We start from the raw sequence: 26,400 nt of genomic DNA on the forward strand, positions 1-26,400 counted from the left end.
TCTTTAGGGACTAAAAATAAAATTCTGCAAAAACTATAAAGACGAAAATTATATTTAACCCTTTCAAATGAGATGAAAAGCAATCAGCGGGTGTTGAACCCATGACTGACAGTTTAAAATGCGATGCACAACCACTAGAGCGCGAAATATGATAGGTTTTGGAATCAAATGAAATACTATAAACAATTTAAAATTGTTAGTATATAGTACTATCTACTAGGGTTTTGTGAAATTCCGTTATTGAAACCAGAAATTGGAAATTGAAGAAGATGGGTATGCAATTAAAGAACAAAAGTTGAAAACTTTGAAGCAAAAAGAACCAATAAATAACAATGGAGAAAGTAGAAGTAGCAAAACAAAGATGCAGGTTTGTCATTGATGCCATTCACCAATTGCCATCTTCTTCAAACATCACTCACTCTTGCAAACGAACCCTCCTCAAATTGGCACATTCTGAGCTCACTTTTCTCTCTCGACCCTCTTCTTCTACCCCTCTAAGGTTTTTACTCACTTCACTCTTATCTCAAATTCATATAACCCTCACTTCCTTATTACTCCTATCTTAAGAAAATCATTAGTTGTGTTGTGTTGTGTTGTGTTGTGTTGTGTTGTGTGTGTGTGTGTGTGTGTTTTTTTGTTTTGTTTTGTTTACAATAAGGAATAGAGGAACATTCCTCGGATTAGGCGTGTCCCGTGTCTGACACGCATTATTTTATCAGATTATTATGTGTGACGTGTCAGTATCGTGTCCGATGTTCGTGTCCGTGTCCATGCGTCATAGGAGAGTATACTTGTTTATCCTAATTGTTAAGGTTAAAACTTTTTTACAGATGTATCTGATCACGTCTCATCATATGGATATTTGAGATGTTTTAGGAATTGACATAAGAAAGTGACAAAAGGTGAAATTTGATCGGATGCATATGTAAAAAATGTATATGTTTATACTATCGGTGGTATGTAGAAATTAATTTCTATTTTAAATCATGTTAGGATTGGTGGATATGGTTGTTATAATGATTTTGAGTTTTGGAATTATGGCAAAGTGTGATCAATTCGACTTGTGATTACCAACATTGGTTTTAGCTAACAAATATGTAGCTTAATTTTATGATCATATATAAGTTTGAAGGATCAATTTGATTTGAACTATTCAATTTTGACACTAATTTGAAATATTTGCCTACGTAAGGTAATGTCTAGAATTAAATGGCCACTGATTAACAATTTTAGAGATCTTTTTTGTCAAGTTGAAGGACCAACTTGCCAGGGTTCCACAATTTCAGAGACGAACTCGAGGATTTGCTCATTCTTCTTTGTTGAATTTGAACCCCTTGCTAAGAAATAACATTATCAGTTTAGAATATCATGCCATGTTTATTTTGTATAGTGGACTCCTATAAAGAAATTGCTCTATAATGAAGCATTTCCAAATTCCAAGTTACTATAACACTGTTTTATGACTTGATAGTTTTGTTGGATCTTAACTTTGATGTAGTGTCTTTTATTTTGTTATATTTACTTTTAAAGTGAAAATGGAAAGGTGCAGACATATTTGTCCTAATGTATTTTGAATCATTTTTTCACCTCTAGTTGATTAGAGGTAGGTAACTATTGATGCATTCTTCATTACTTCATAATTTATGAGAGTTTCTGTGATAATAACAGTGTCAACATCGGGCACCTGGAAGCAGTTATACATATTCTACAGCAGCCTTTCATAAGTGGAGTTTCAAGAGTTTGCAAATCAATCCCACTATCCCCTTCAGTTAGTCGTGAAGAGAGACACGGTTCTTCTCTTAAAGACATCCATGTCGATGTGGTATGTATCCTCAACGGGAAGCCTGTGTGGATTATAGTATCCGATAGGAATCCAAAGTACATTTCATGGAATACTTGTCATAAAAGTAAGGGTTTGAAGCTACGCATTCAACAAGTACTTGCTGCTGCCAAATCTAGCTTAACGTTACAACCTTCCTCAGTTATTATTTTCTTTGCTAATGGGATTGCAAGCCATGTTGATGACAAGCTTCGGGATGAGTTTGGGGCATCTGAAATCCACTTGGAGTTTTCGGTTTTCAGTTCTAACATGTTGGAAGAAACAGAAGGTGACTGGATAAATGTTATCTCAAGATCATATAGAAATGCATGTGTCCTTGAAATCAACCTTGTTGATGACAAGGATGTTGTTCCGAATTCTGGATGTAATGTTGAAGGTTCGACTGTAGATTCTTCTCAAGTAGAGGTTTCAGTAGAAAAGGCTGAAACACGACTGCTTTCTTTGGAAGAAAATGCCATTAATGTGGGTTCGTTTCAACTTGAGCGTTCTATAGATAAAGCTGAAACTAGACCACAGCTATCACAAGAGGATATTGAAACAAAGTTGGGTGGTACGTTCTGTTCTGTTATTACAGGAATGAAACTAAGCTCCATGGACGATAAAAATTCTGAGTCGACTGAGTCTAGGAATCTTTTAGCTGGAAGTGATCTGGTAAATTTTGATACAACAGCTTTGATAGCTTTTGTATCAGGAATTAGTAATGGTGGAACAGAGAAACTTTTGGCTACTCCGGAAAGTGAACTGAGACAGCGGTTTAAGGGAAACTTTGACTTTGTGATTGGTCAAGTGAGTTATCGATATTTTTTGCCTCCTGCTTTCTGTTTTTGACCTTTTGCATGCTTCTATGTTGAAACATTCCAATCATTCAATTAACAACCATTAGCTTAAAACTTTCAAAATATGCAGACCCGATGATCCAGTTATGACTTTTGAAATGATTCTTAGTTTAGCATTTTCACTTAGTAAAATGGTACATTATCTTTGTGAATTCCAATTTTTTATTTACCAAACTCATCACCCTCCATTCATACTTTGTTACCAAAGTTTATTAAATTGGTGATGATCTTGAGTTTACTCACATGTTAATCCATAGTGAAAGGTACAAAAATTATATCATATTCGATAAATTCCAGTTACTGTATTGATTACTTGTCCTTCCGAATACTAACCTAAAGTTATATGTTGTTTTAGTTAACTATGTGAATTAAATATTTGCACTGTATTTAGTTTTTTATAAACTATTCTGGTTTTCATTGGTGTAAATTGAATTGACAAAAACCTTCTCCAATATTTGTGCTAGATAATGTCTGAACTTCAAAATCCAATCCACATGGAATTTGGTAAAGTCCTGTGTGGGAAGCATGGCATAATTTGTGAGAGTGTTCTTTCAGAATTTAAGGAGTTGGTTCTAATGTGTGGAGGGCCCAATGAGAAACTTAGAGCTAACAAGTTAATAAATTGTCTCAGGTGAGTTTAATGAGTTATTCTTTCTCAATTTGAACCACTTAAATTTATTCTGCAAAAGAAAAAGGCAATTTTTTTTACAGTGATAGTATGTAAACTTAGCACAAAGAATGATATTTCCTCAAAGATTGTAACTTCCGTAAACTTATAAAAACAATGTATAATAGGAGAATGACATCCAATATGGACACTTTACAGTCCAAGTAGACAATTTATCATGGTAAGGAGAGCAGTGTTGTCAAATAGCAGCTATATAGCGTAGTGGAATTTGAACAAATCACTATTGTTCTGTGATACGCTATTTAGTACAAAGTATTGTCAATAGCGACTGTTGTACTATAGCACAGCGGAATTTGAGCAAACCACTATTTCCCGTGATCCACAATTGACATCATTGTAGAAGAGAGGTCATGATTCATGAATAAACTCTAATTACATTTGCAATAAACAGATGTTTTCTAAACTCTATATTACAACAGCATTTAGGGATTTTCTTAACTTAATCTTGTATGTTCACACATGACATCAAGTTCTGCGATGTTTTTTTTCTTTCCAAAGTTGTCAACGCCTAAAATAATATTTGCAACATTTTGAACTGACAATCTGGAGGATCAACACAGGGTTGTTCCTGATACTCCTTCAGAACGCATGATGGGCCTCCCAACAACTAGGAAGCTGGCATTAAAAAACAAGATTGTCTTTGGCACTGGTGACCATTATCATGCCCCAACTTTGACAGCAAATATGGCATTCGTCAGAGCAGTTTCACAGACAGGGATGTCCCTCTCTAGTATTGAACATAGACCAAGGGCATTAACTGGAGATTAGTTACATGCATTCATGACAACAAGTGTTAAAGCATTCACTCACAAGAAACTCAGGTAATAGAATATTAGAATCTGATTTCAAATTTTCAATTGAATGTGTTACTGAAGTCCATTCATTAAAATTCAATTGCATAAAGATAAGATTGGCAACTGTTGAGGTTCTGCATATTTTAATGGAGGTATAATAACATATTGTGGCGAGATGAAAGTTATTCCTAGTTGAACAATGCCATGTTTCTGATAATGTACCAGGATCCTTGTACAAGTTGACTTTTTAATATTTATTTGCTATTGATAAGTTGCCATAGTCCCAAATCCCAATGCAAGATAGCTATATTAAAAAATTAGTTTGTCAGTAGTTATATTTAATACGATGAAAATATAAGTAGATGTTACCCGAATTCGCGCAAGTGTGTCCACACCCCCCAAACTGACTTGACGAGGAATCCATTCTCGCAAACAAACACAACCGCTACACACACTTGGGTAGTTGATGCCATTTCTGAGACAGTTAACCTAGGGCCTCAAATATTTTGCACTAGAGTCGAAGAGAAAAATATTATTTTAAGTTTCATATTCTACCTTAGTACTTCAAGTTTTACATAGCCAGAACAACATTGTGTCGGGTTTGCAAATGATGAACTTTTCATAATCTAGCAGTTTGCAACTGAAATATAATTTATAATATACACAGCACTAATGCAATTGTAAACCCTTCTTTTGTCATGAAAATCAGGTTTTCAGTTTGAATTTACAGCTGCTAGCCTTGATTATTATCAGATTATTAGATGATAAGCTATCTACCACCAAAGAGGCAATCCGTTAAGATTCTAACATTCCTCAGCTTCAACCTCTCATGTTTGATGGATACTGGTGCTGTGGTGCATGTACCTTCAGTTGTGTTTGAACCTCTACTTGACCAATCAAGGACACTTTGAGCACTATTTAGGACATGGCAATGGATGATTGATGATACCGCACCTGCAATTCATGATCCTTTTCTGAGGAACCTGGAGCCACCATTGAAGTTGCCGGTGGTGACGTGACTGTTCTTCCACCACGACCGGGTGGACCCTTCAGGAAGTTCTACCTTTCATGAGTGCAGAGTGCTTTTACTATCTCATCCTATGTTGTGATTATTACTCCCTTATTAGTTCAAGTGAAAACTGGGTGGAAGTTGTGTAATGTTTCTACTCTATGTAGAGATTCCTTTTTGACTCACAATCTAAATAAACTTTTATGAGGTGGCTATTAATGTTGCACTTGAATAAGATTTTTTAAAAACATTATTTTTAAGCTAAATTTTATAGTGTTCACAAAAAGGACTATATCTGTTTTTTTGTTGGTATTCCTGCATGTTTTAAGAAAATATTATATTTTTTTATGTTTAGGCATGTTTTGTAAATTAGAAAGCACTTTGTTTCTTCATTAACAAAAAAAGAAGAGGGGAATGTGATCAAATTGGAGTTCAAGACATGGGAAACATTAACTCCGAGGCTGGCCTAGTGGTGTAGACTTGAAACCCCGGAGTATGTTGCTAGTGGACAGCAAGATTGGTCTTCTAGATTAGTCGATAATTTGGCCAGCTATTGAGTTTCCATAAAAATAGAAAACATGTGAAACACACAGAAGTAATATATGGAAAACTTGCTTACAAAATTGTGCAAATTGTTGAAATTTAGCATATAAAAAAGGTTTAGTCCAACGAAAACTCAATTGATTTCTGGTTTATTTCTATGGAGAATATAAAAATGGTTTTCAGTCGGAGTTAAACACATCTATATATGTCTCATAAGTGTAGCTCAAATGATAGCTACCAGAGACATTATTGGAGTGGCCGGGATTCGAACCCCGGATTCCACATTTAAATGTGTGAGAGTCTAGCCACTAGGCTACTTGACAAAAAAAAAATCTATATACAAATGAGTAGTTTAGAATAATCAATACACAAAATGAACACACTAAATATGTTAATTTTTTTAGTCAGTATTATAAACAAAAAATCTTTTTTCAAATCCGTTGAATAACGAATATATATGATCTATAATATAGACTAGATGCATCAGTTGTTTCATGTGATTTTTTGTTTATAGACAGGAGAGACTATATGATAATTTCAAAAGAAGCTTGGAATGGAGTGATGAATATTGTACTTTTAGAATTGACAATTCTCATCCATGTACACCGTTAACCAGGCAAAATAGTTAATTTCTTCTACACACTCTAGGATCATAATTTCTTCAATAATTTTTCACTTTTCATGAAAGAAACAAGTAGCCAAAGGAATCATCTTGGCATATGGATAACACAACGAAGACACTTTCCTTCCTTCATGAGATTGAAAGCTTTGTTAATGTCATCAAATTGCAAATTGTGTGTTATGTAATCATCAATCTGGATTTCCTGCATTTTCATTTATCATAACATTAGCACATAATTTTATGCCTAAGGAATATGTCACAACAACTAACAATTTTTTTTTGAAAACTCGATATCTGACCCAAGGACCGACAATTTGAAGAACACCAATCCAGAGCTTTTGTTGCTTTGTATGACTGACCCAACACAAGAAGTGGCATCGAGAGGATTCAAACTTCAGACCTTGAGAGGAGCAAACTCCAAGGACCAAAGTCTTCGCCACCGGGCCAATTATTATATTGAAAAAAATCTGTAATAGACTTTTATATTGAAAAATATGATTAGGTGACAAATGAATGTATGTATTTAAGAGAGATCTGTGTCGAGAAACAGTGGGACACAAAATGTAGCAACCTCTTTCCAGGAATTGGTTAGACAAGTATAAGTTACAATAATTTGGTCAAACAGGCATTGTCATGTGTTAACATAAAGTAAAAGTTTAAATATTCATGCTCAGATAAAGAAGATATTATAAGCATTGTCATTTTACCTTGTTCACATACTTCTCTACTAACGAAGGAAGATCAGTTTTAGGTTTCCATCCTCCGAATAGAGATCCTTTTAATGTTCTTCCCGTCAGGAATAGTCCATAATGAGCTGACATCTCAGGCTTCACCTTCGGTACACCAAGTGTTACAGTCAAACCCCATCCCTATTAGGCACAGGAAAGATAAAATGAAATTCAAGTCAGACTATGTTTGGATAAACAACTTAATTAAGCGCTTATAGCATAAGCCTGCCTTTAATTATCATATTAGTGTTTTTGTATAACTTATAAGCTATTTCTATAACAAAAGACAAAATCAAGTCAAGTGGCTTTTATATATGTTATAAGTTGTTTTCATAAGCTATCCTGGAGAGCTTATGGACATAAGCTAAAAACAGCTTATGGACATGTCAATGGTTGTTTCCTTAAGCTCCCCCAAACAGTATCTTACAAGTGCTTATGACAATAGATAAGTTCACATAAGCCAATCTACATAGGTCCTGAGTATGATTTTAGATTTTCAATATCAAAAAACAACTTTAAGGATATAGAGTATTACATCACAGCATGATTGCAATGCGGTGGTTATCATATCAGTGTCACCTACACATTCAAAACAGAAATCTGCGCCACCATCAGTAATGCGCTTAATAACCTGAAAATTTCAGCACACAAATTGTGGTCATGTTATTTATAACTTATGTGAGTTTGTGTATGTCCTCATAGTTTACATGCTAAGATTAAGAATAAATTAACTTGTTTGGATTACACATATGCTATCTATGATCTAGAAGCATACTTTTGATAGTCATATATTACAACTATATAAGATTATTTGAAAATGTTAAATTGGATATCTTGTAATGAGATGAACAATCCACCTGCACGATAGGTTCTTTGTACGAATTCGGATCAACAACTTCCGTAATCCCAAAAGATTTAGCTGTGTGGTAGCAATCAACAAAACAATAGTAGATCAAGAGATTATGACAGGTTTGAAGGTTTAAAAATAAATTTAGAGTAATTTGAAGAATTTACTTTGTTACCGTTTTCACACTTCCGTGGATTGTTGTCAACACCAATTATTCTAGAAGCACCCCTTAGTTTGGCGCCTTGAGCAACCTATTCAACAGGAAAAGATTATATCATTCATCTGTTGAGAAGATTACGAGGACCTTAAGAGCACGATATGAATTCTCTTCGCGCTCTTGTCGTCCTCGTCAGAAGATTACTTGGATTGGACTTACAGAAAGGCCAACAGTTCCAAGACCAAATATAACCACTGTTGATCCTTTTGTCACATCAGCAACGTTCCATGCTGCACCTAGACCTAATGTTAATAATGTAATGAGTCACATAATCAGCAACAAAGATTTCATCAATGGCATTATAATTTCAACATTCTCCATCGAGAAAAATGCCCCAAAAGAAGTATTGTTTGGATACTTAATAATTTTATTCCAATTCTACTACCAAATTAATAAAATGTGCATCACTCTCAAGTTAATTATACTCTACTATACATTAATAACAGTTAGAACTTAGAATAGCAAATCTGGCTCTAAAGAAACAGATAAATTAACGGATAGGAACACAAATTGTTTGCTGTAGTTTTCTATTATGAATACTGCGGTCTAAATTACAATAACACTGATTAGCACCTAATGTTTAATAAGGATGATACTGAAAAATCGTTATACAATTTTCTTTATTTACAAATTTTCTTAATCTATTTGAAATAACCTACAGTGACGCTCAGCATGAGATTGAACGGAAGGACCGAAGGAGCTATATAGTTTCCTTGAACTTTATGTTTCCACTCCTTATTAAATAAAAAATACTTGTAAAAATATACCTGCAGCAACACCACAGCTAAGAAGGCATATTTTCTCAAGAGGTACATGAGGACCGACTTTCACGGCACATCCAGAATGGACGACGGTATATTCACTAAAACTTGAAACACCACAATAATGATAAACAGGCTTCCCTTTTACTGTAAATCTCGTCTTTTGATCACTATGCATTAAACCCTTTCTTTCCAATCCCAAAACTTGACAAACATTACTTTTTCCTGATTTGCACGGCCTGCATGACATGCATTCTCCAATGAAAACTGTTAACACATGGTCCCCTTCTTTGAATTCAGTCACTCCTTGCCCTACACTCTCAACAACCCTGCAAAATCATTACTCAATATTCAATATCTATCTACTATGAAAAATTACTTTAGTTAAAGTCATGTCCTCGATGCTACAATCATGGTTCTAAATTGCAGTTGCGACTGTTAAGAATCATGGTATCCATAGAAAAGTGGAGAGAAAAGGTAGAAAACTTGTATTGATGATAATGAGTAGAATTACAATTATGAGAAATCTAGGTACAAATGACTTATTTATAGGCTAACCAACTAGACTAACTAACTAGTAACTAGTGCAACTAACTATATCTCTAATAGCCTCCCGCAAGCTGGAACGTGTTCACAACACTTCCGGCTTGGGATAACTAATATAAAAGTACATCAAAAATAAAGGAAAATACAATGAGATTTGCCGGAATACATCGGCTAAAAGGACAACTCAAATATAACTAGTTGTGCTTAACCATCATAAGGAAGAAACACAACCCATCAAAGCCAACTAAGGGCAGATGCTTAACCACCATAGGCAGAAGCAACTCAACAAAGCCAATTAAGGCACAAAGCTTAACCATCAAGAGCGCTCAATCACTCAAGATAGAAGCAAAATAGAATGTCAAAAGAGGTCCGATGTCTATAAAGTGAAGCATCAATACTCAAGTTGTGCTAAAGGTAATTAGCTCATCTATGGACCAACAAATCAAGGAGAAAGCTCAAGTAGCATGGTTGATGGCTAGAGAGTAAAGCATCAATACCAATGTTGTGTTGAAGATGAGATAGCACATCAAAAACCAACTAACCACTCGACAAAGCAAACATATCAACGAGAGAGATCAAGTAGCATGGTTAATGGCTAGAGAGTAAAGCATCAATACCATTGTTAGAATTTGGGAGGCCTATACTCAACCACAAAAGCTAGCTTGAGAGTTAAGGTTTGCACTACCCTTATAAAGGTTATCTTTGTCATATCTCTAGCCAATGTGGGACTTCTAACAGCGACTACGCTATGAACCTTGATATTGTAGCAAAATACAGGCAAATGCAGTCGATGTGGCCGCAATTACGATTACAGACGGCAATTTTAACATGGCTACAATGCATACGCAATGTTATCTAACATCAGTAATAGTCATATTTGTTAGTTAGGTCTCGATATTCGTGACAATATTCTGTTGTGCTGCCACTCTAACTAAACATTGGTGTCTCTATATTTGATCTAATTCTAAATTCATACTATAACTTTAACATGACGTTCTTCTAAGATCGTCAAATAAAATAACAAAAGGATTACTAATGACTCAATGTTTAACATTAGGTGAAGATTACCCAGATGCTTCATGGCCAAATATGCGAGGAAATATGGCCTGCATATAAAAACACCTTATGTTAGATGTTAGTTCCATATAATTTAGTATTTAGAATCAAAACAATGTCAAAAAAATAAATATTCATTAGCCTTTACAAATAGAGTTGAGATCTATCTGATTTATATTAATAAAATGGTAATTAATAATTTGTGAAGCACTAACAGACACGAACACGACAGTAACACTAAAATGTCAACACCAGTAATAATTTGAGAAAATACAATAATTGAATGTAACCATATGTGTAAGTGTTGTATCGGTGTCGGACACACCTCTAAACCTGAAGTGTCGGTGCTACATAGTTAATCAACGATTATGTTAAACAAAATGTTACTGAATTACATCTCACAAAGGACTAATTCTGGTATGAGGATAGGACAATGTCTATAGGCATAACTAATTGGAAATTGATGACATTACAAATAAGAAGACACACTTACATGAGATTCCCAAGCAGAAAGATCACTACGACAGAGAGAGGTGGAGACAACCTTAATCCTAATCTCCAATGGTTGAGGAGGACTAACTTCCACTTCCTCAATTACCAATGCCTCTCCAGCTCCCCATGCCACTGCAGCTGTTTGTTTGTTTCATAAACAAATGTACATAGTCATACATACATATCAAAACAGAAAGTAAAAACAATTTAAAAAAAAAGTCATAATAATGGTAACTGGACTCACCTTTGCAGGTTATGACTTGAGGGGTTGATGATGCCATTTTGGGTGGCTGTTGGCTGTTGCTGTCTCAGAAGATGAAGAAGAACTAGAAAGCAGCTAAAGTCAAGAGACACTTCAATTGTTGTTGTTGGTGGTGGTGGTGATGTTGGTGGTAGGTGGAGGAATATATGACTCTCTTCCTTTTTCCTTTTCAATATAATCAAAAAATGAATTCTAAGTTTGATGTCTGAAATATCAAATCTTATTTAATGATTTTCTTTTTATAAAATTGAGAATCCAATTATATATTTTTTTTTTTTTTGGTGTACGAATCCAATTATATATTATTAAAATTAAAATAAGAAAATTAAATGAGATTATTTACTATATTTTCAACCTTGATCTCACTTATCTCGATTAATTTTTGCAGTTGTGTTTGGAAGATATCTTAGTTTATAAAAATTATTTAAAAGAAGACTAAATATAAATTTAACAACAAACTGCACTGCTAATCATTTTTATCACAAAATTAATCCTCTCAAAAATAACATGCACCAGTAAGAGTAAAAAAAAAAGTTAGGAGAAATTACATGCAATTTTACAACTGCGACTACTTTTTTTATTTGACGATTACTCTCCAACTATATTCCCTTATTTTACTTTGGCTTAAATGCAGTTTTGACCCCTCAAGTTTCACAATTGCTTGATTTTGGCCCCCCACATTTCAATTGCTTGATTTTAACCCTCTAAGTTTCACAATTGCTTGATTTTAGCCCTCCAAGTTTCAATTGCTCGATTTTGGCCCTCCAAGTTTACCCCATTTTGCATTTGCTAGCCCCCCGTTGACTTTTTTTACTATAAATTGCTTATGTGACATTTTAAAAAAATTAAAAATATGTTTTAATTAAAAAATAATAATATTTGCTTTTATAAAAATGTATTAAAAATTGTTTTTTTAATAAAAAGTTTAATAATTATTTTTTATTTAAAAAAAAGTTTACAAAGTTTTTAAAAAATAATTCATAATTTTTTTTTTTACTTTTTTATATAACAAAATTATTTTACAAACTACATATAATACAAAAAAATTATAATTTAGTTTTTAAAAAACAATTTGTAATTTATTTATTTATTTTTAAATACTTATTTAATTTTAAAATGTCACATAACCAATTTTTAATGAAAATATTCAACGGGGGGCTAGCAAATGCAAAATGGGGTAAACTTGGGGGGCCAAAATCGAGCAATTGAAACTTGGAGGGCTAAAATCAAGCAATTGTGAAACTTAGGGGGTTAAAATCAAGCAATTAAAATGTGGGGGACCAAAATCAAGCAATTGTGAAACTTGGGGGGTCAAAACTGCATTTAAGCCTTTTACTTTTGAGTGAAGCTGGTGGTGGTTGGTAGTGTAGTTGATTTTTTGGGTCAATGGAGAAGGGAAGGAAAACAAAATCATATTATTTGGGGTTGGGGGTTATAGCTTTGTCTAACATGCACCACTTGATTAAGTGGTGCATGGTACACAAGTCTTCCATATTTTTATAACGAATACGAATTTTAAAATTCATCGTTGGATAGAAAATTTATATCGTTTAGATCATTCATAAATTTTTTAAATTTTTTTGAAAATCATTTGATATGTTATTGAGACCCATCAAGATTAACGGTATTCAATAAAAATCCATAAAACGTTAATTTTGACGGGTCTCAATAACATATCAAATGATTTTCAATTTTTTTAAATTTTTTTATGGATGATCTATACGATATAAACTTTCAATCCAACGGTGGATTTTGTAAAATTCGTATTCGTTATAGCGTTTTTGATTGCACCATAGACTTTGCCATAAAATACATATTTTACTTCGTCTACAAGTACAATTTTAAATCAATTATGCTGTTGAGAAGTGCATTTTCTGACCCTGAAAAAAAAAGTGCATTTTCTGAGAAATTTTGCCAATGTTTTAAAAATTGCAGACATGATTTCATAGTTCAAAACACATACCAATTACTTTATCTTAATGTATTACAAACTAGCCTAAATCATAAGCATCTCATTCCATTCAAATATATCACAAACTATTGTATTGTAGTATTCATCAAACCAAACTCATTAAATAAAAAAACTTGGAAGCAAATAATAGTGCTATGTTACCATCATTACACAAAATTACTCTTAATCATTTCTTAACTAGTACATAAAGAACAACACGATTGCTGCGAAAATCAGGATGCCATAGTGTTTGATCCACACGGCCAATTGTGAAATCGTTCATTGCAGCTTCTAAGAAGTACTCGAGAATTGCATCTGAAATCAGAAAACATAATTTTTCACAACTATGATAAGGATTGGAGCCTAAAAATGAAGAAAAATGAATGCCCTCCATACCATTTCTAAGTTCTCCAGCCAAAAGAATTGTTGTGTTAGGTCCAGAGAGCTGACTAAGTGTCTCTAGAAGATCCACAACAGCGCCCTCACTATACACCACGTCAGATCCTAGTACTGAAAACAACAAATCGATTAAGTTTTCTGTACAAATCTTTGATAACAGGAAACAAGGTGCAATTTTGTCATTAAATGTGAAAACAGAAAATGGAAGTTCGAAAATGAACATGTCATATACATAACATTAGCAAGAGCCAAAATTCTAGCCAATAGACAACAAATTCATGATCTGGATTAAGATCGGTGTTGTCAAATAGCGGCGCTATAGTGTAACAGAATATAAACAAATTGCTATTGTTACGCAATATGTTATAACAATTGTGTAGCAAAATTTGAACATATTGCTATTTTTCCTGCAATCCATGATTGATAACACTGTCTAAGATGATGAAAAAAACGGCAACACAAATGACTGCAACATGCCACAGTGAGTTCATTACTTGTTAGAAAGGGTTGAGGGAGGGTTATTACTATAATCAGGTTTGGGGTCGATGAGTTCTTGATCAGGATCTTCTCCCCATGTGAGTTCAGTAGCTGTTATTGAACCGCGCAGAGAAATATGTTCCATATTGGTTTCGATGTTCTTTCTGAGTAACCTCAGCCTATCAGGTAGATCGGTAAGAATGACTTCACCGCCCAAAAGAGCTGCAATGCAACTAAGGAAGAAGAAAAAAAAAAGAATAGAGCATTATAGACTGATCGAGAACAAGCTAATAAAATTATTCTTCTCCATTTCTAGACAACTTAACACAACAACAGTTAGGTTTTGTTTGGATAAACTGTGTAACTAAGTGCTTATAGCATAAACACTTATCAAATAATTGCTTACATATAAGCTACTTAAGCTATAAACTATTTTCGTATGTTATCTTTGAGAGTTTAAATAAATAAGCTGAAAACAACTTATAGACGTGTCATAAGCTGTTTTAATAAGATCTCCCAAACAGTCTCACAATGCTCGATAGACAAACTCAAATAAGTCAATCCAAACAGGCCCTTGAAGTAGTTTTCTAATAGGCGAGATGAACTAAACAACTTAATCATAAAAAACATTGCAAAATCTCTATGCTCCACTTTCCATGTTCATTACTCTAGGTAGATAAGATTAAAACCACCACTACAACCAAAGCCTTTTCTTATTTGGTGGAATTGACTAAGTTTATCAAACAACACCATATTTTTTATATTAAAAAACTCTTTTCTCATTAGGTAGAGTTGATTAAATTGATCAAACGACACTAAAATATTATGCCATGAATCAAATCCAATGATAATTTAATTCTAAATCATTCTTACTGTTTTGACCTATATTAGTCCCAATGTTGTCAATGACTCAATCGCAGATCACAAATAAATAGTGGTCTGTTCAATTCCACTATGGTACAGTTCTATAGTACTGCTATAGCTATTTGACAACGCTTCGTACTAAATAGCTTATTACAGAACAATAACGATTTGTTCAAACTCGGTTATGCTAGAACACTGCTAAAACCACTTTTTGAAAATACTGTTATATTATTCCTTGGTCTCCCTCTACCTTCAACTATTTGATTATCCTCCATATGATCTATTGTTCTACTTAATAGTGCTTCAATAAATCTTCTCCACACATGCTCCAAACCACCTAAGACGATCTCATTCCAAATCCTATATTGTTTAGTGTTTACTATGAGAGCTAGTCCAATTTTCTCTCTAATGATTATCTTAGCTAAAAGCAAATTAAGAAAAAGTACCGAAAAGTAATAGCCTTTTAGTACAACAAACTAATCAACAATAACAATGAGATTGTGATTGTAATTACCCAACCAATCCGCAACCAGATCCCAATTCAACGACCTTCTTGCCTTGAAGAATAAGCATTCCTGAGTCAACAGAATGCTCTAGAAACTTCCCCAGTATAACTCCACTGTCCCACATCACTGATCCAGTTACTCCAGGCGTGCCCTTGAATCAAAAGTCCAAAAGGCCATAACTGTGAAGTTTGAACTGAATTTAACAATGGTATGTATGTATGATGGCAATTTAACTAGTAAAACTTAAAATTGCAAATTAAGCTCTAATACGGATTATCCACATGATTAAAATTCAAAACCATTAAAACACACACACACACACACAATCATACTATAACCCTCAACCATCATCACACACACACAAAACACACAAACACAACCCCATAAACAGACACTGGACACGACATTGACACCGGTAATAATTTGTAAAAATAGAAAAGTTTAATATAATCACATGTGTCGGACACTAACACATGTTGGACACCAAAATCACATTCAATCTGAAGTGTCACCACGTACATACTCTAATGTTCAATCATCACACAAACACACAAGCAAACAAATGCATACATACTCTAATCCTCAATCATCATAACACACACTTACAAAATAACATACTCTAAAAACTCAATCATCATTACAAACATAACCAGCAGCAAAACAAAAACAGCAAATCAATGACCACTGCAAGTTTAAAACTTTAAGCAGAAAAAATCAGTTGTATAGTATTTCATGAAATGGGTCATCATATTTGTGCTCAAAAATCAAAAGGGTCATCAAATTAGAACTCAAGCATACCATCATAATCATAAAAATCAAATATTTAACCAATAACTTCAATTCAGCAAGAGAGAGAGAGAGAGAGAGAGAGAGAGAGAGATACCAAGGAAGAAGGGGATTGAAGAATGGAGAGAGAGTGACCACAAGAGTCAAGGCGAAGTTGCAAGGAAGATTGAGAAACAAAAGCGTTGGGTTTGGAAAGTGTAGGTTGCTGAATACCCCAAAGAAGCATGGTCTCTTCCGCAGCTGATTCCTCCCCAGGAACAACCAACATCACCGAACCACCGTAAGAACCCAACTTCACCATTGCTGCCGGTGAAAGCTCGTCTTGTTCCTCCATTCTCTACCTCACTCACTCACTCACACAGTTTCTGCTTCATTCGTCATTTGGGCTTTTAAACCTTTTCTATCAACCAGGGAATTGCTGATCACACCTCCCTTTTTTCTTACAAAGTTTCTTTTTTTACACCCATAAACATAGCAAGAAGCCCATTTCATATTTCGTCTATTTTACAGCGGAAAATATTTTCTTCCACCCCTACGAATAATTTTTTTTTTTTCAATTTTACCCTTTTTATTATTTGACTTCACCCATACAAATTTTTTCAAAACCAAAAAAAAAAATTGGATAGTCAAAATTTCAAACCTAGATACCTTTTAAAAAAAATAAATCCAATCTCTAGAAATTGCTACCAGCCAACTTGGAGAAAGAATTTACCATGGAATTTACAAACAGGAATGCAATTATTCCAGCCGTGGCTAAAATTAAATTTTGCATGGAAAACTTATATTTTGCAATTATTCTTGTAATTATTATTTTCTTTTATTTCAATAATTATTTTTTAAAATATTAAAATAAATAAATCTATATATATAAATCTTAGATAGTTCTCCTACTACTCATCTCAATCCTAATCCACATCACCCACTTAATCCAATTAAATCACTCAATAATGTCACATCACTTCCGTATATTATATCATTCTCATCTCTATTTTTTTTTGTTTTTATATTATATCAATCTCATAATAAAGAATTATGCTTCTCCAATTATCTAAAAATTGATGTCACATGATGTTACAGTTTTCTACATTATTATCGAATGATACCTCTCCAATTATCCAAAAATTGATGTCACAAGATATTACATTTTTCTACATTATTATCACATTCCTTAGTGACAATGAGGATGAGCATAGTTGGATTCTCTTTCAACATTTATCTCATTTAAATGTCAACCGTTTTCATAGAGACAACAAAGATTATTTAATTTAGTCACACAAAAAAATACGAAGAGTGTATACATTATTGACTTAATTACATTATAATTGTAGAGAAGATTGAAGGTTATGCAAAGAGTTATAGGTTATGGGATTGGAATGTATAACCATTATCATTATCATATTTCATTCAATTTCGATGGTCCATACTCATTCTCTATACATATAGGTATATATAAGTAGCATAACAGTTACTTCTTTATCCATGCATACATTTCTATTGAGTTTAGTTTTTAGTTAAAAAAAAAATCACTATTTCAAACCATGACTCCTATCTACACTCCTGTGTCCGCTATAGTAGCTGGAAAATCAAATCTAAAGTTGAAAGTTCGAATAGTACATGTGTGGAATGTAACAGACAAATACAAACCAACTGAGGTTACGTCTATGAATATGTTGTTTGTTGATGAAAAGGTGATGTACTATCTTGATATACTTCTCAAATTTTCACAAAATCTCTATCGATGTTTTTTTGGTTTCAAAGATAAAAAAATTTGGTTGAAGAAGGATCAACATATAAGGTTGAAAATATATTGGTTGAAGGAAGTGATAAGTACATCACCTTTTTTTTATTTTTATTATTATTATTATTTTATTGTTGTTGATGTTATTATTATAATTTTCATTTTCATAATAGTTATTGTTACAATTTATACGAATGATTTTTCAACATTATAATATAAAATATCACATAACACCCGTGCATCGCACGCACGGGTGTGGGACTAGTAATAATATAATTTGAAATAAATAAATAAATAAAATCAAAACCTAAATTCCCATTAAAAAAATCCTAAATTCCCAAAGCAGGATCCATATATGTCACTTAGCATTCAAATCTCTATTCTATAATCTTCCATGTCAAATACTCTTTTAAGTCCAAATAATTCATCATTGACCATTGGCTTTCAAATCTCTATTCTATACTCTCTCATTTTCCATATGATGATTGTGTTGTGTGTATTGTGCAGTAGCAGTGTTAGTGTTTAAGTTTTTTGGGTTTGGGTGTTGTTACTGATAATTCTATTTTGGATACAATTAAAAAAAAAAAAAAATCAAATTCAGCTTCCCCTCTAAATCTCTATCCTCATCCCCATCAAACAACTCCTATAGCAAAACGCACCAGCCATTAGGGTGATCGTATCTCAACCAATCCAAAAGTAAAACCGCAAATCGAACCAATTCAAACCGAAACCGTAAAAACCCGCATTTAGTTTTAACCGCACATATCATTTTTCTTCTAAACCGCACAGTTTGGTTTGGTTTGCGGTTTTCATTTTAGAAAACCAAACCAAACCGCAATACTTAACTTAGCTCTATCAACTATTAACAACCAACCCTAATTGAGTCCATAAAACAGTAGGCTGTCAAACCATATCATTTTACGCGATCAAAACTATATTGTTGGTATTAAAAATAAGTTATTATGTATATGCATATTGTATCATGTAAACAATAAAATAAATTAAAATTGCCTACGTTTATTTTGTAACAAGTTAAAAATATTGTCATATTTTATATATCGTGATAAATTGCACAAACCGAACCAACTCTAACCGCATTGGTTTGGTTTGGATGACTTTTTAAAAACCAACTGAACCAAACCGAACCACATGCATTTTTATCTCGCGGTTAAGATGACTTTTATGCTCAAATCCGAACCAAACCGCACTGCGAACACCCCTACCGGCCATCACAAAACCCCAAAAGAAACAATGGAAGCTATTTTGTAAAATTTACTTTTTTGTGTGCAGTGATTTAGGATTTGGGAATGATGAAGAACCGTAAACCTGGTTATAGTAGAAAATTAAACGAGTTTCTAATTTGAAGTTAATATATATCATTTTATAAAATGATAATTATTGAATTAAATAAATTAGGAATGAGATGGATATTAAATTTAACCACATAGACACAACCACATCATTAGTAATAAGGTCACCTCATCAAAATTGACTTTGAAATAGAGTGGTGGACCAAAACTTGAAAAAGATACTAAGAAGCACGGAATCAAAAAGTTAGTTTTTAAAATAGAGAGATCAAAATTTCATTTTTTTTTAAAAATAAGGGGATAAAAAATGCATTTAACTTTTAAGTTTTTTTTTTTTTTTTATGAAAACCTTTCGGTTTATTCAACTCAAATTTACTGTAATTTTTTAAAGCACATTACCTTTTTGTTATAATCATGATGATACTTGTTGAGAGAGCAAATGAATTTGGAGGAAGGGAGACGATGAATTGTTTTATTTATTTCACAAAAGGAAAATATTATTTATTATTATTATTATTATTATTATTTTGACAATTTAGATATTAAATGAATAAAATTGAGCCATTAGATAAAATAAAAATAAATGGATAGAATTTGGTGTCAATATAAACTTTGGCATATGGTGTCAACGGATCTTAACTCTTATAATATAATGCAAACATGATGTGAATATGTCAACAGAGAAATGAACTTTAACATTATATTACTAATAATTTGTTTTATACTTTTCATGCGTCAATATTAAAAATCTTTGAATTTTTTTTTAATTATATTAAAATAATATTATATTTTATAATTGGTTGATTTATTTTTAGCAAAAATACGAGTAACGAATACGAATACTTAGGTACCCCGGAAGTATAAGCACGAATACAAAAATTATTACCCACACAAGTATGAAAATAGGTACAAGTATTTTTTCAAACTGCAGATATACTCCTTCTAGCCTTATTTATAAGCAAAAGTTAACATTTTTTTGGTCTCAAATATAAACAAAAATTATCGAAAATTGCTTTATTTAATGTTATTCTTCCAAAAGTACCCTTATTAATTATTCTACTTTTGACATAGTTGTAAAGTTCCAATGCAAATTTAATGCATCGTAAAGTTATTTAGGAATCATAATAAAAATTTCACATAAAATCAAGACAAAAAAATGACTTCTTAATAAATGTGTAAATGTGTGTAAAAAAAGTGTGTAAATGAATATGTATTTATTTAAAAAAGAGGCCGAAAACAATATGCATGAGTATTATAATGAGTTTAAAGACTACGCACTGTCTGTAAATTAATTTTATCTTGTCAACCAATAAGAATGAAACATTCTTTCACATCATATTAAGAAAGTGGGGTTTAGTTGGGTGATGTGGCGAAAAACGGGGTTGGTATTAGTTGACAGTGTAAAATTATTAAGAGCTTCTACGGTACATTAGATCAAATAATTAATAAATTAACGATTATTTTATGAATCAAAACATTATTTGTCGATTATTGTATTTCATAAATGTTAATTTCATAAGAAAAAACACGAGTTCAATGTTTTATAAGCATTATGCTAATTTTTTACATTTTTTCATAAAAAAATTCAATAATAACTATTATGAGTGATAAAAAATTCAAAAAAATATAAAATTTTATTTTTTTAGAATTTTGATAAAGTATTTAGTTATTATAATATTTTAAATAATAGAAAAATGATTTATTTCGAAAAAATATTCACCTAGTAATTTATTGATCTATTGTATCGACACATTGAAATTTGATAGATATAGCATATAATTTTCCAAAATTATTTTACATATTCTTTATTCTCTATTGACTATTATCCATATTTAAAATCAAAAGTCCTCACTACTCCCTCCCCCACACAAAAACTAATTACCGTTACATAAATTAAAAAAAAATAAAAAATTGCAACAAAATGTGTGCGATTGTTCACTGAAAAACCCCAACAGCATCATCTTCCTTCCCCGTCGTTTGTTTATTGCTCCGATGCAGAACGAAACTGAACGTTGCTGTAAACTTCAAGATCCTCTCGCAGGCCAATCTCTCTTTCCGTCTACACTTTCGCTTCCATCCTTCGACGATTTTCACAACATCGACAACCATCTCAGATCCATCGTAACTCCTCTCTCTCTCTCTCTCTCTCTCTCTCTCTCTCAGCTCCTTTTTCAATTTCATTCCTCACCTTCACTTACAGTTCACTTTTAGGGTTTCTAGTTACACAAGTTTCTACTTCATTTTGCTTTTATTATTATTAATTGATTATTAGGGTACTGGAAATTGGATTTCATTTTAGTTTGATTATTATTATTGTTAGGGTAATGGAAGTGGTTATTAGTTACAACAACAAATTCGAGTTCATTTTAGTTTTGCTATTAGTATTATTAGGGTGGGTAATGGGAATTTGTTAGTTATTGCAACAAATTGCAGTTCATTTTAGGTTTGCATTTAGTATTAGGGTAATGACAATAATTGTTAGTTATTATTACAAAAAATGGAGTTCATTTTAGTTTTTCAATTTAGTCCCCTATGGTTCAAAATTTGGTCCTTTATGTTGCACTAAGTTAGTTTTTAAGTCAAATTTCCGTTTAAATTGTACATGTGGCTAATAGAATTGCATATGTGGATAACTTAGTAGGGGGTGCCACATGAAAGTTTTAGACGGAATTAACTCAAAATTTGAAGAAAAGGATATACTTATCCTGGCATCAGTAACATAAGAGACCGACTTGAAACTTTTTAAACGTAGAAGGACAACTTGAAACCTAAACTAAAAGTAAGGGACCAAACATGCAATTAAGCCTTAATTTTTTTGTTTTGTTTTTCCATTCCTTCCCTACATGCAATTAACACTAAAAGTGGGTACCTCTCATTTTCGGGTTTTGAACCTTGGTTTGCATTTTGTGGGAGTCTAGCCCCATTCAGCGATACCAAATCCTGATGGTGAAATGGTTGTTAGTTATTACAAGAAAAAATTGGACATCATTTTAGTTTTCAAGCATTAGTATTAAATAATGTAGTATTAATTAAAGTAGTAAACTATAATGTTAATAATTGTGATATGTGTGAGTTATGTTTGTACAGGCCTTGCGAAATCCTACTAAACTTGTAGAGCAGGCCAAGTCCATGTTAGAGGACAATTTATGTTTCCACACAGAAAATTCAACTTCAACACAAGATGTGGAGAATGAAGATGGTTTTCCTGCTGAAGAAGATGAAGAATTACCTCAAAAACGGAGACCAGGTTTAGGCCTCAATCGTGCACGTCCACGTTTCTCGCTTAAGCCGACCAAAAAGTAAAGCTTATTTAATGTTTATGATGATTTTTTACTAGTATGAATGATGATTGTTTTTATTTTTATTTTTTTAAGCTGTGTAAATGTTTCTCACGTGTTCAATAATTGACAGGCCCTCTGTTGAGGATTTGCTACCGATTCTTGACATGAAAAAGCTGAATGATCCTGAGGAATTCTTCGCGGCCCATGAGCAGGTGGCAAGTAAGTGATGGTTTATTTCTTTTCCTGATTGCACCATGTATTCATTTTTTGGGCTTGTTGTTAACTTCTGAATTTTGATTCGATAGATGCAAGAAGAGAAATAGAAAAGCAGATGGGTATTGTGTCATCTCAGTCAAATAAACCGCGGGAACGTCGACCAGGACTTCCTGGGTTTAATAGAAGGTACCAGTCACAAGTACTTATTCGACAATCAGTCTCCATTGTGTTTATGTTGTTTTTCATTCTCTTTTGGTTGTTTGATGTGTTATTGATGTTATATTGGTCAGGCCAGTTAGATACAAACATAGGGTTTCAACAGAAGCTTTGGACAATAATGATGATGTCCTATCCTCCCAAGAGGCATTTGGATCTGACATTGTTGATCCTGTTGGTGATTCCCAAGAGGCATTTGGATCTGACATTGTTGATCCTGTTGGTGATAACACTGACAAAGGCGAAGCTTCTCTTGCATCATTGTATTATGAAGTAAATGGTGAGTGAATTCTACTCTATTAAATATGGCCAGACTGGATTGTCCCTCTGTGGATCTTATTCTTGTACAATTGTTTTTTCTTTTGATATTAGTGCCTTGTTTTTGCCACTCTTATTTTTCATACTGCTAACGATTTTTTATTGTGGCAGGTTCATCAGCTACTGAAATCAATGACATTTTGCAAGGATTGCTTACTTGTGATTCTGAAGAACTAGAGGGGGATGGAGCAATAAATCTTTTGCAGGAGAAGTTACAGGTGAAACCCATTTTTATGGAGAAATTATCTGTTCCAGACTTCCCAGATATCCAACCGGTTGATCTGAAATCTTTGCGAGAGAATTTGCCGAAGCCAAGAAAGGCTTTATCCAACATAGATAATTTGTTGAAAGGAATGAATATTAAGACACCTCTTAGACAGGATGCAGGATACGCTGAGAAGCAGTTAGGTTCACCCACACCACCAAGAAGTCCATTGGCTTCGTTGTCATCATTGCAAAAGTACATTTCACGGTCAAATCCATCTTCAGATCCATTTCCATTTTCAGCTGATGAATTTGATCATATACCTACAAGAAATTATTCCTCAACTAACATGATAAACCAGGAAGACAATATTCTTAGTCCTAGTAAGCCGTCAGATGAGCTGAGTCCACCTATAATCAAAGATGTTATTGCTGCCAGTGAGATAAATACAATTCTGGAGACTACTGACAATTCAAAGGCAGACAATTCTAGGGAGTCATCAGTTAAAGTTAATGCATCCATAGTTGAAGATATTGTTGCAGTTAGCGAGACAAGTTTGAGTGACGATCCTGACAGAAACTGCCCCAGTACTCCTCAAAAGTCCATGATTGATAATTCAATGGAACCTGGGTTTAATGCTGCTGGTGAGACAAATACAATTCTGGAGACTACTGAAAATTCCAAGGAAGACAATTCTAGGAAGTCATTAGATAAAGTCAATGCACCCATAAATGAAGATATTGTTGCAGTTAGCGAGAGAAGTTTGAGTGACGATCCTGACAGAAACTGCACCAGTACTCCTCAAAAGTCCATGATTGATAATTCAATGGAACCTGGGTTTAATGCTGCTGGAGAGACAAATACAATTCTGGAGACTACTGAAAATTCCAAGGAAGACAATTCTAGGAAGTCATTAGATAAAGTCAATGCACCCATAAATGAAGATATTGTTGCAGTTAGCGAGAGAAGTTTGAGTGACGATCCTGACAGAAACTGCACCAGTACTCATCAGAAGTCAATGGTTGATAATTCAAGGGAACCTGGGTTTAATGCTAATGTTGACTCGAATGAACTTCATGTTGATATGGATGTGGATATTGGAGACAGTGATATAGGACAAAGTATGGATGACATGGTAGGAAGTCAAAATGTTGAGCCAAATGAACCTCATCAATTTGAGGACAAAGTATGTTACCTCTGACCATTTTAGTTTAATAATCTTAAGTTGTTGATGGTTTAGCTCTGAAATCTGAATGAAATTTGTATTATGATAGATGCTGGCAGAAAATATGCAGGAATCGACATCTTCTGTACCAACAAATGATGCAAATTTCGACTCAGTGGTTCCACTAGGTATGTATATATGCACAACATTTTATAAGAAAAGACCTTACTCTAAGTTTATTTATCAAAAAGCTCAATGTTATCTTGTCCATGCGGTTGGCCTTTGGTGTTACCTTTGATGGCACTAACTCACTCGTGATATGCATTAGCTGATCAATCAAATCCAGTTGCGAATCAAGCCAATTCTATGGACAAAAGGTCTAGAAGATCAGATGATGGGCCAGAACAGTGTTTACAGGTTCCTAGTTTTTTTTTTTTTTCAAAAAAATCTCAATCTTTAAACTAGATGCTGTAGAATTGAAACTATAATCTATCTTTATGTTATATATCTTAAGAAAAGTCTTCATTCTAATGAGTAATGACATGTAACAGGAAAAGAGAGATGGTTCTGTGGCACCTGCTAATAGGCAAAAGAGAGTTAAATCATGTGCCCAAAAAGAGCCCAATGGTAAGAGACTTCGGCAGAGGAAGAGCCTTGCAGGTTTGTACTTCCCAATTTATCTCATTCATCAATTTTCTGGAATTCCGTTTGTTGTCAAGTAATAAATTCTTACTCTATCTTACTAGATGCTGGTACATCATGGGAGTCTGGTGTAAGGAGAAGCACCAGGTTCAGGACAAAGCCCTTGGAATATTGGAAAGGGGAAAGAATGGTGTATGGCCGTGTACATGAGAGTGAGTACAATCATAGTACTTTGTTATATTTAGAAATTTGGCCTAATCTTTTATTTGTTGATAGGGGATATGTGTCATTACACTAAATCTTTAGCTAAACCATTATTACGTGTAAACAACTACTCTTTTATTTGTGCAGGTTTGTCTACTGTCATCGGGGTGAAGCGCATGTCCCCAGGAACTGATGGGAAACCGAAAATGAAGACGAAATCATTTGTATCTGATGAATACAAAGAACTTTTTGAGATAGCTTCTCAATATTGAAAATGAAAAAAGAGCTTTCAGTTTTCTTTTAACTTGAATTAAGTAACTTGACTAAATTTTCGGTAGTAATTAATGTAGTAAACTGAATTGTGATTATGTGGTTGTCTAGTTATCTCCAAGTTTGTAAAAGTCAAAACAGTTTCGCTAAAAGCGCTGTTGTGCATAAATGAAGACACACATATTGACTAGGAGTGAGCTTGCCATATATGGTTGGACTTTTTTGGCTGAGTTCTCTGATTGTACATGAATTTATCGTAAATTAATGAGGTTGATGATTCTCTTATATTTAATCTTACACAACTTTGTCTCCCTAAGTTAAATATTTTTTTTTATAAAAAAATTAAAAGAAAAGTCACACATATAGTATATAGTATTTATTAATGCATCATATCTACATCATTAGAGAAGATGGAACACCACATATATTTTCAACATAACAAACTGAATTCAGCTGGCGCCACCCATCATTGACCATTGAATTTGAGAAAAAAAATGGCATGTTCTTCTACTCAACTAACCTCCTAACAACACGTTATTTCCCTTTTCATCTACCACACTCAAACCACTGCCTCAAATTGCTGCTGGATTCATTAATTCATCATTCCAATATGT

At 33.2% G+C, this 26,400-nt stretch overlaps 4 protein-coding genes across 4 annotated transcripts; 2 read left to right on the forward strand and 2 right to left on the reverse strand.

Annotated features, from left to right (window-relative positions):
- Positions 1-143: 143 nt before the first annotated feature.
- Positions 144-5,671, forward strand: LOC123908860. The gene is made up of 5 exons (XM_045959588.1): positions 144-499; positions 1,669-2,626; positions 3,141-3,307; positions 3,925-4,185; positions 4,868-5,671. The coding sequence occupies exons 1-4, from the start codon at positions 333-335 to the stop codon at positions 4,130-4,132; spliced, it is 1,500 nt and encodes a 499-aa protein (XP_045815544.1). The 5' UTR covers positions 144-332; the 3' UTR covers positions 4,133-4,185; positions 4,868-5,671.
- Positions 5,672-6,264: 593 nt separating this feature from the next.
- On the reverse strand, positions 6,265-11,441 carry LOC123908861 (alcohol dehydrogenase-like 6). Its single transcript, XM_045959589.1, has 10 exons — positions 11,224-11,441; positions 10,981-11,117; positions 10,500-10,537; positions 8,892-9,214; positions 8,284-8,366; positions 8,083-8,158; positions 7,918-7,979; positions 7,596-7,691; positions 7,040-7,201; positions 6,265-6,534 (listed from the first exon to the last, which is right to left on the reverse strand). Exons 1-10 carry the CDS (start codon positions 11,258-11,260, stop codon positions 6,418-6,420), a joined length of 1,131 nt encoding a protein of 376 aa, XP_045815545.1. The 5' UTR covers positions 11,261-11,441; the 3' UTR covers positions 6,265-6,417.
- A 1,792-nt stretch (positions 11,442-13,233) lies between these two features.
- LOC123911251 (protein N-lysine methyltransferase METTL21A-like) lies at positions 13,234-16,590 on the reverse strand. The gene is made up of 5 exons (XM_045962628.1): positions 16,322-16,590; positions 15,447-15,589; positions 14,117-14,301; positions 13,589-13,702; positions 13,234-13,507 (listed from the first exon to the last, which is right to left on the reverse strand). Exons 1-5 carry the CDS (start codon positions 16,556-16,558, stop codon positions 13,380-13,382), a joined length of 807 nt encoding a protein of 268 aa, XP_045818584.1. The 5' UTR covers positions 16,559-16,590; the 3' UTR covers positions 13,234-13,379.
- Positions 16,591-21,134: 4,544 nt separating this feature from the next.
- On the forward strand, positions 21,135-26,071 carry LOC123908374 (centromere protein C-like). Its single transcript, XM_045958997.1, has 11 exons — positions 21,135-21,390; positions 22,357-22,568; positions 22,681-22,769; positions 22,856-22,952; positions 23,057-23,262; positions 23,412-24,691; positions 24,780-24,858; positions 24,999-25,087; positions 25,222-25,330; positions 25,417-25,524; positions 25,664-26,071. Exons 1-11 carry the CDS (start codon positions 21,262-21,264, stop codon positions 25,786-25,788), a joined length of 2,523 nt encoding a protein of 840 aa, XP_045814953.1. The 5' UTR covers positions 21,135-21,261; the 3' UTR covers positions 25,789-26,071.
- The last annotated feature ends 329 nt before the right edge of the window (positions 26,072-26,400 follow it).

The sequence above is a fragment of the Trifolium pratense genome, linkage group LG2 (genome assembly GCF_020283565.1).
Source record: "Trifolium pratense cultivar HEN17-A07 linkage group LG2, ARS_RC_1.1, whole genome shotgun sequence".
NCBI lineage: Eukaryota > Viridiplantae > Streptophyta > Magnoliopsida > Fabales > Fabaceae > Trifolium > Trifolium pratense.

Excerpts from the sequence above, each read along its gene's own strand:
- LOC123908860 (XM_045959588.1), top strand. The coding sequence starts at position 333 with ATGGAGAAAGTAGAAGTAGCAAAACAAAGATGCAGGTTTGTCATTGAT. Across the intron at positions 2,627-3,140 it reads TTGACTTTGTGATTGGTCAA|ATAATGTCTGAACTTCAAAA; the intron begins GTGAGTTATCGA and ends TATTTGTGCTAG. Across the intron at positions 3,308-3,924 it reads AAGTTAATAAATTGTCTCAG|GGTTGTTCCTGATACTCCTT; the intron begins GTGAGTTTAATG and ends GGATCAACACAG.
- LOC123908374 (XM_045958997.1), top strand. The coding sequence starts at position 21,262 with ATGCAGAACGAAACTGAACGTTGCTGTAAACTTCAAGATCCTCTCGCA. Across the intron at positions 21,391-22,356 it reads ACAACCATCTCAGATCCATC|GCCTTGCGAAATCCTACTAA; the intron begins GTAACTCCTCTC and ends ATGTTTGTACAG. Across the intron at positions 25,331-25,416 it reads GCAGAGGAAGAGCCTTGCAG|ATGCTGGTACATCATGGGAG; the intron begins GTTTGTACTTCC and ends CTATCTTACTAG.
- LOC123911251 (XM_045962628.1), bottom strand. The coding sequence starts at position 16,558 with ATGGAGGAACAAGACGAGCTTTCACCGGCAGCAATGGTGAAGTTGGGT. Across the intron at positions 13,703-14,116 it reads CGACCCCAAACCTGATTATA|TACTAGGATCTGACGTGGTG; the intron begins GTAATAACCCTC and ends TGTTGTTTTCAG. Across the intron at positions 13,508-13,588 it reads GGCTGGAGAACTTAGAAATG|ATGCAATTCTCGAGTACTTC; the intron begins GTATGGAGGGCA and ends TTCTGATTTCAG.
- LOC123908861 (XM_045959589.1), bottom strand. The coding sequence starts at position 11,260 with ATGGCATCATCAACCCCTCAAGTCATAACCTGCAAAG. Across the intron at positions 10,538-10,980 it reads TTTCTGCTTGGGAATCTCAT|GCCATATTTCCTCGCATATT; the intron begins GTAAGTGTGTCT and ends TTTTATATGCAG. Across the intron at positions 9,215-10,499 it reads TTTGGCCATGAAGCATCTGG|GGTTGTTGAGAGTGTAGGGC; the intron begins GTAATCTTCACC and ends ATGATTTTGCAG.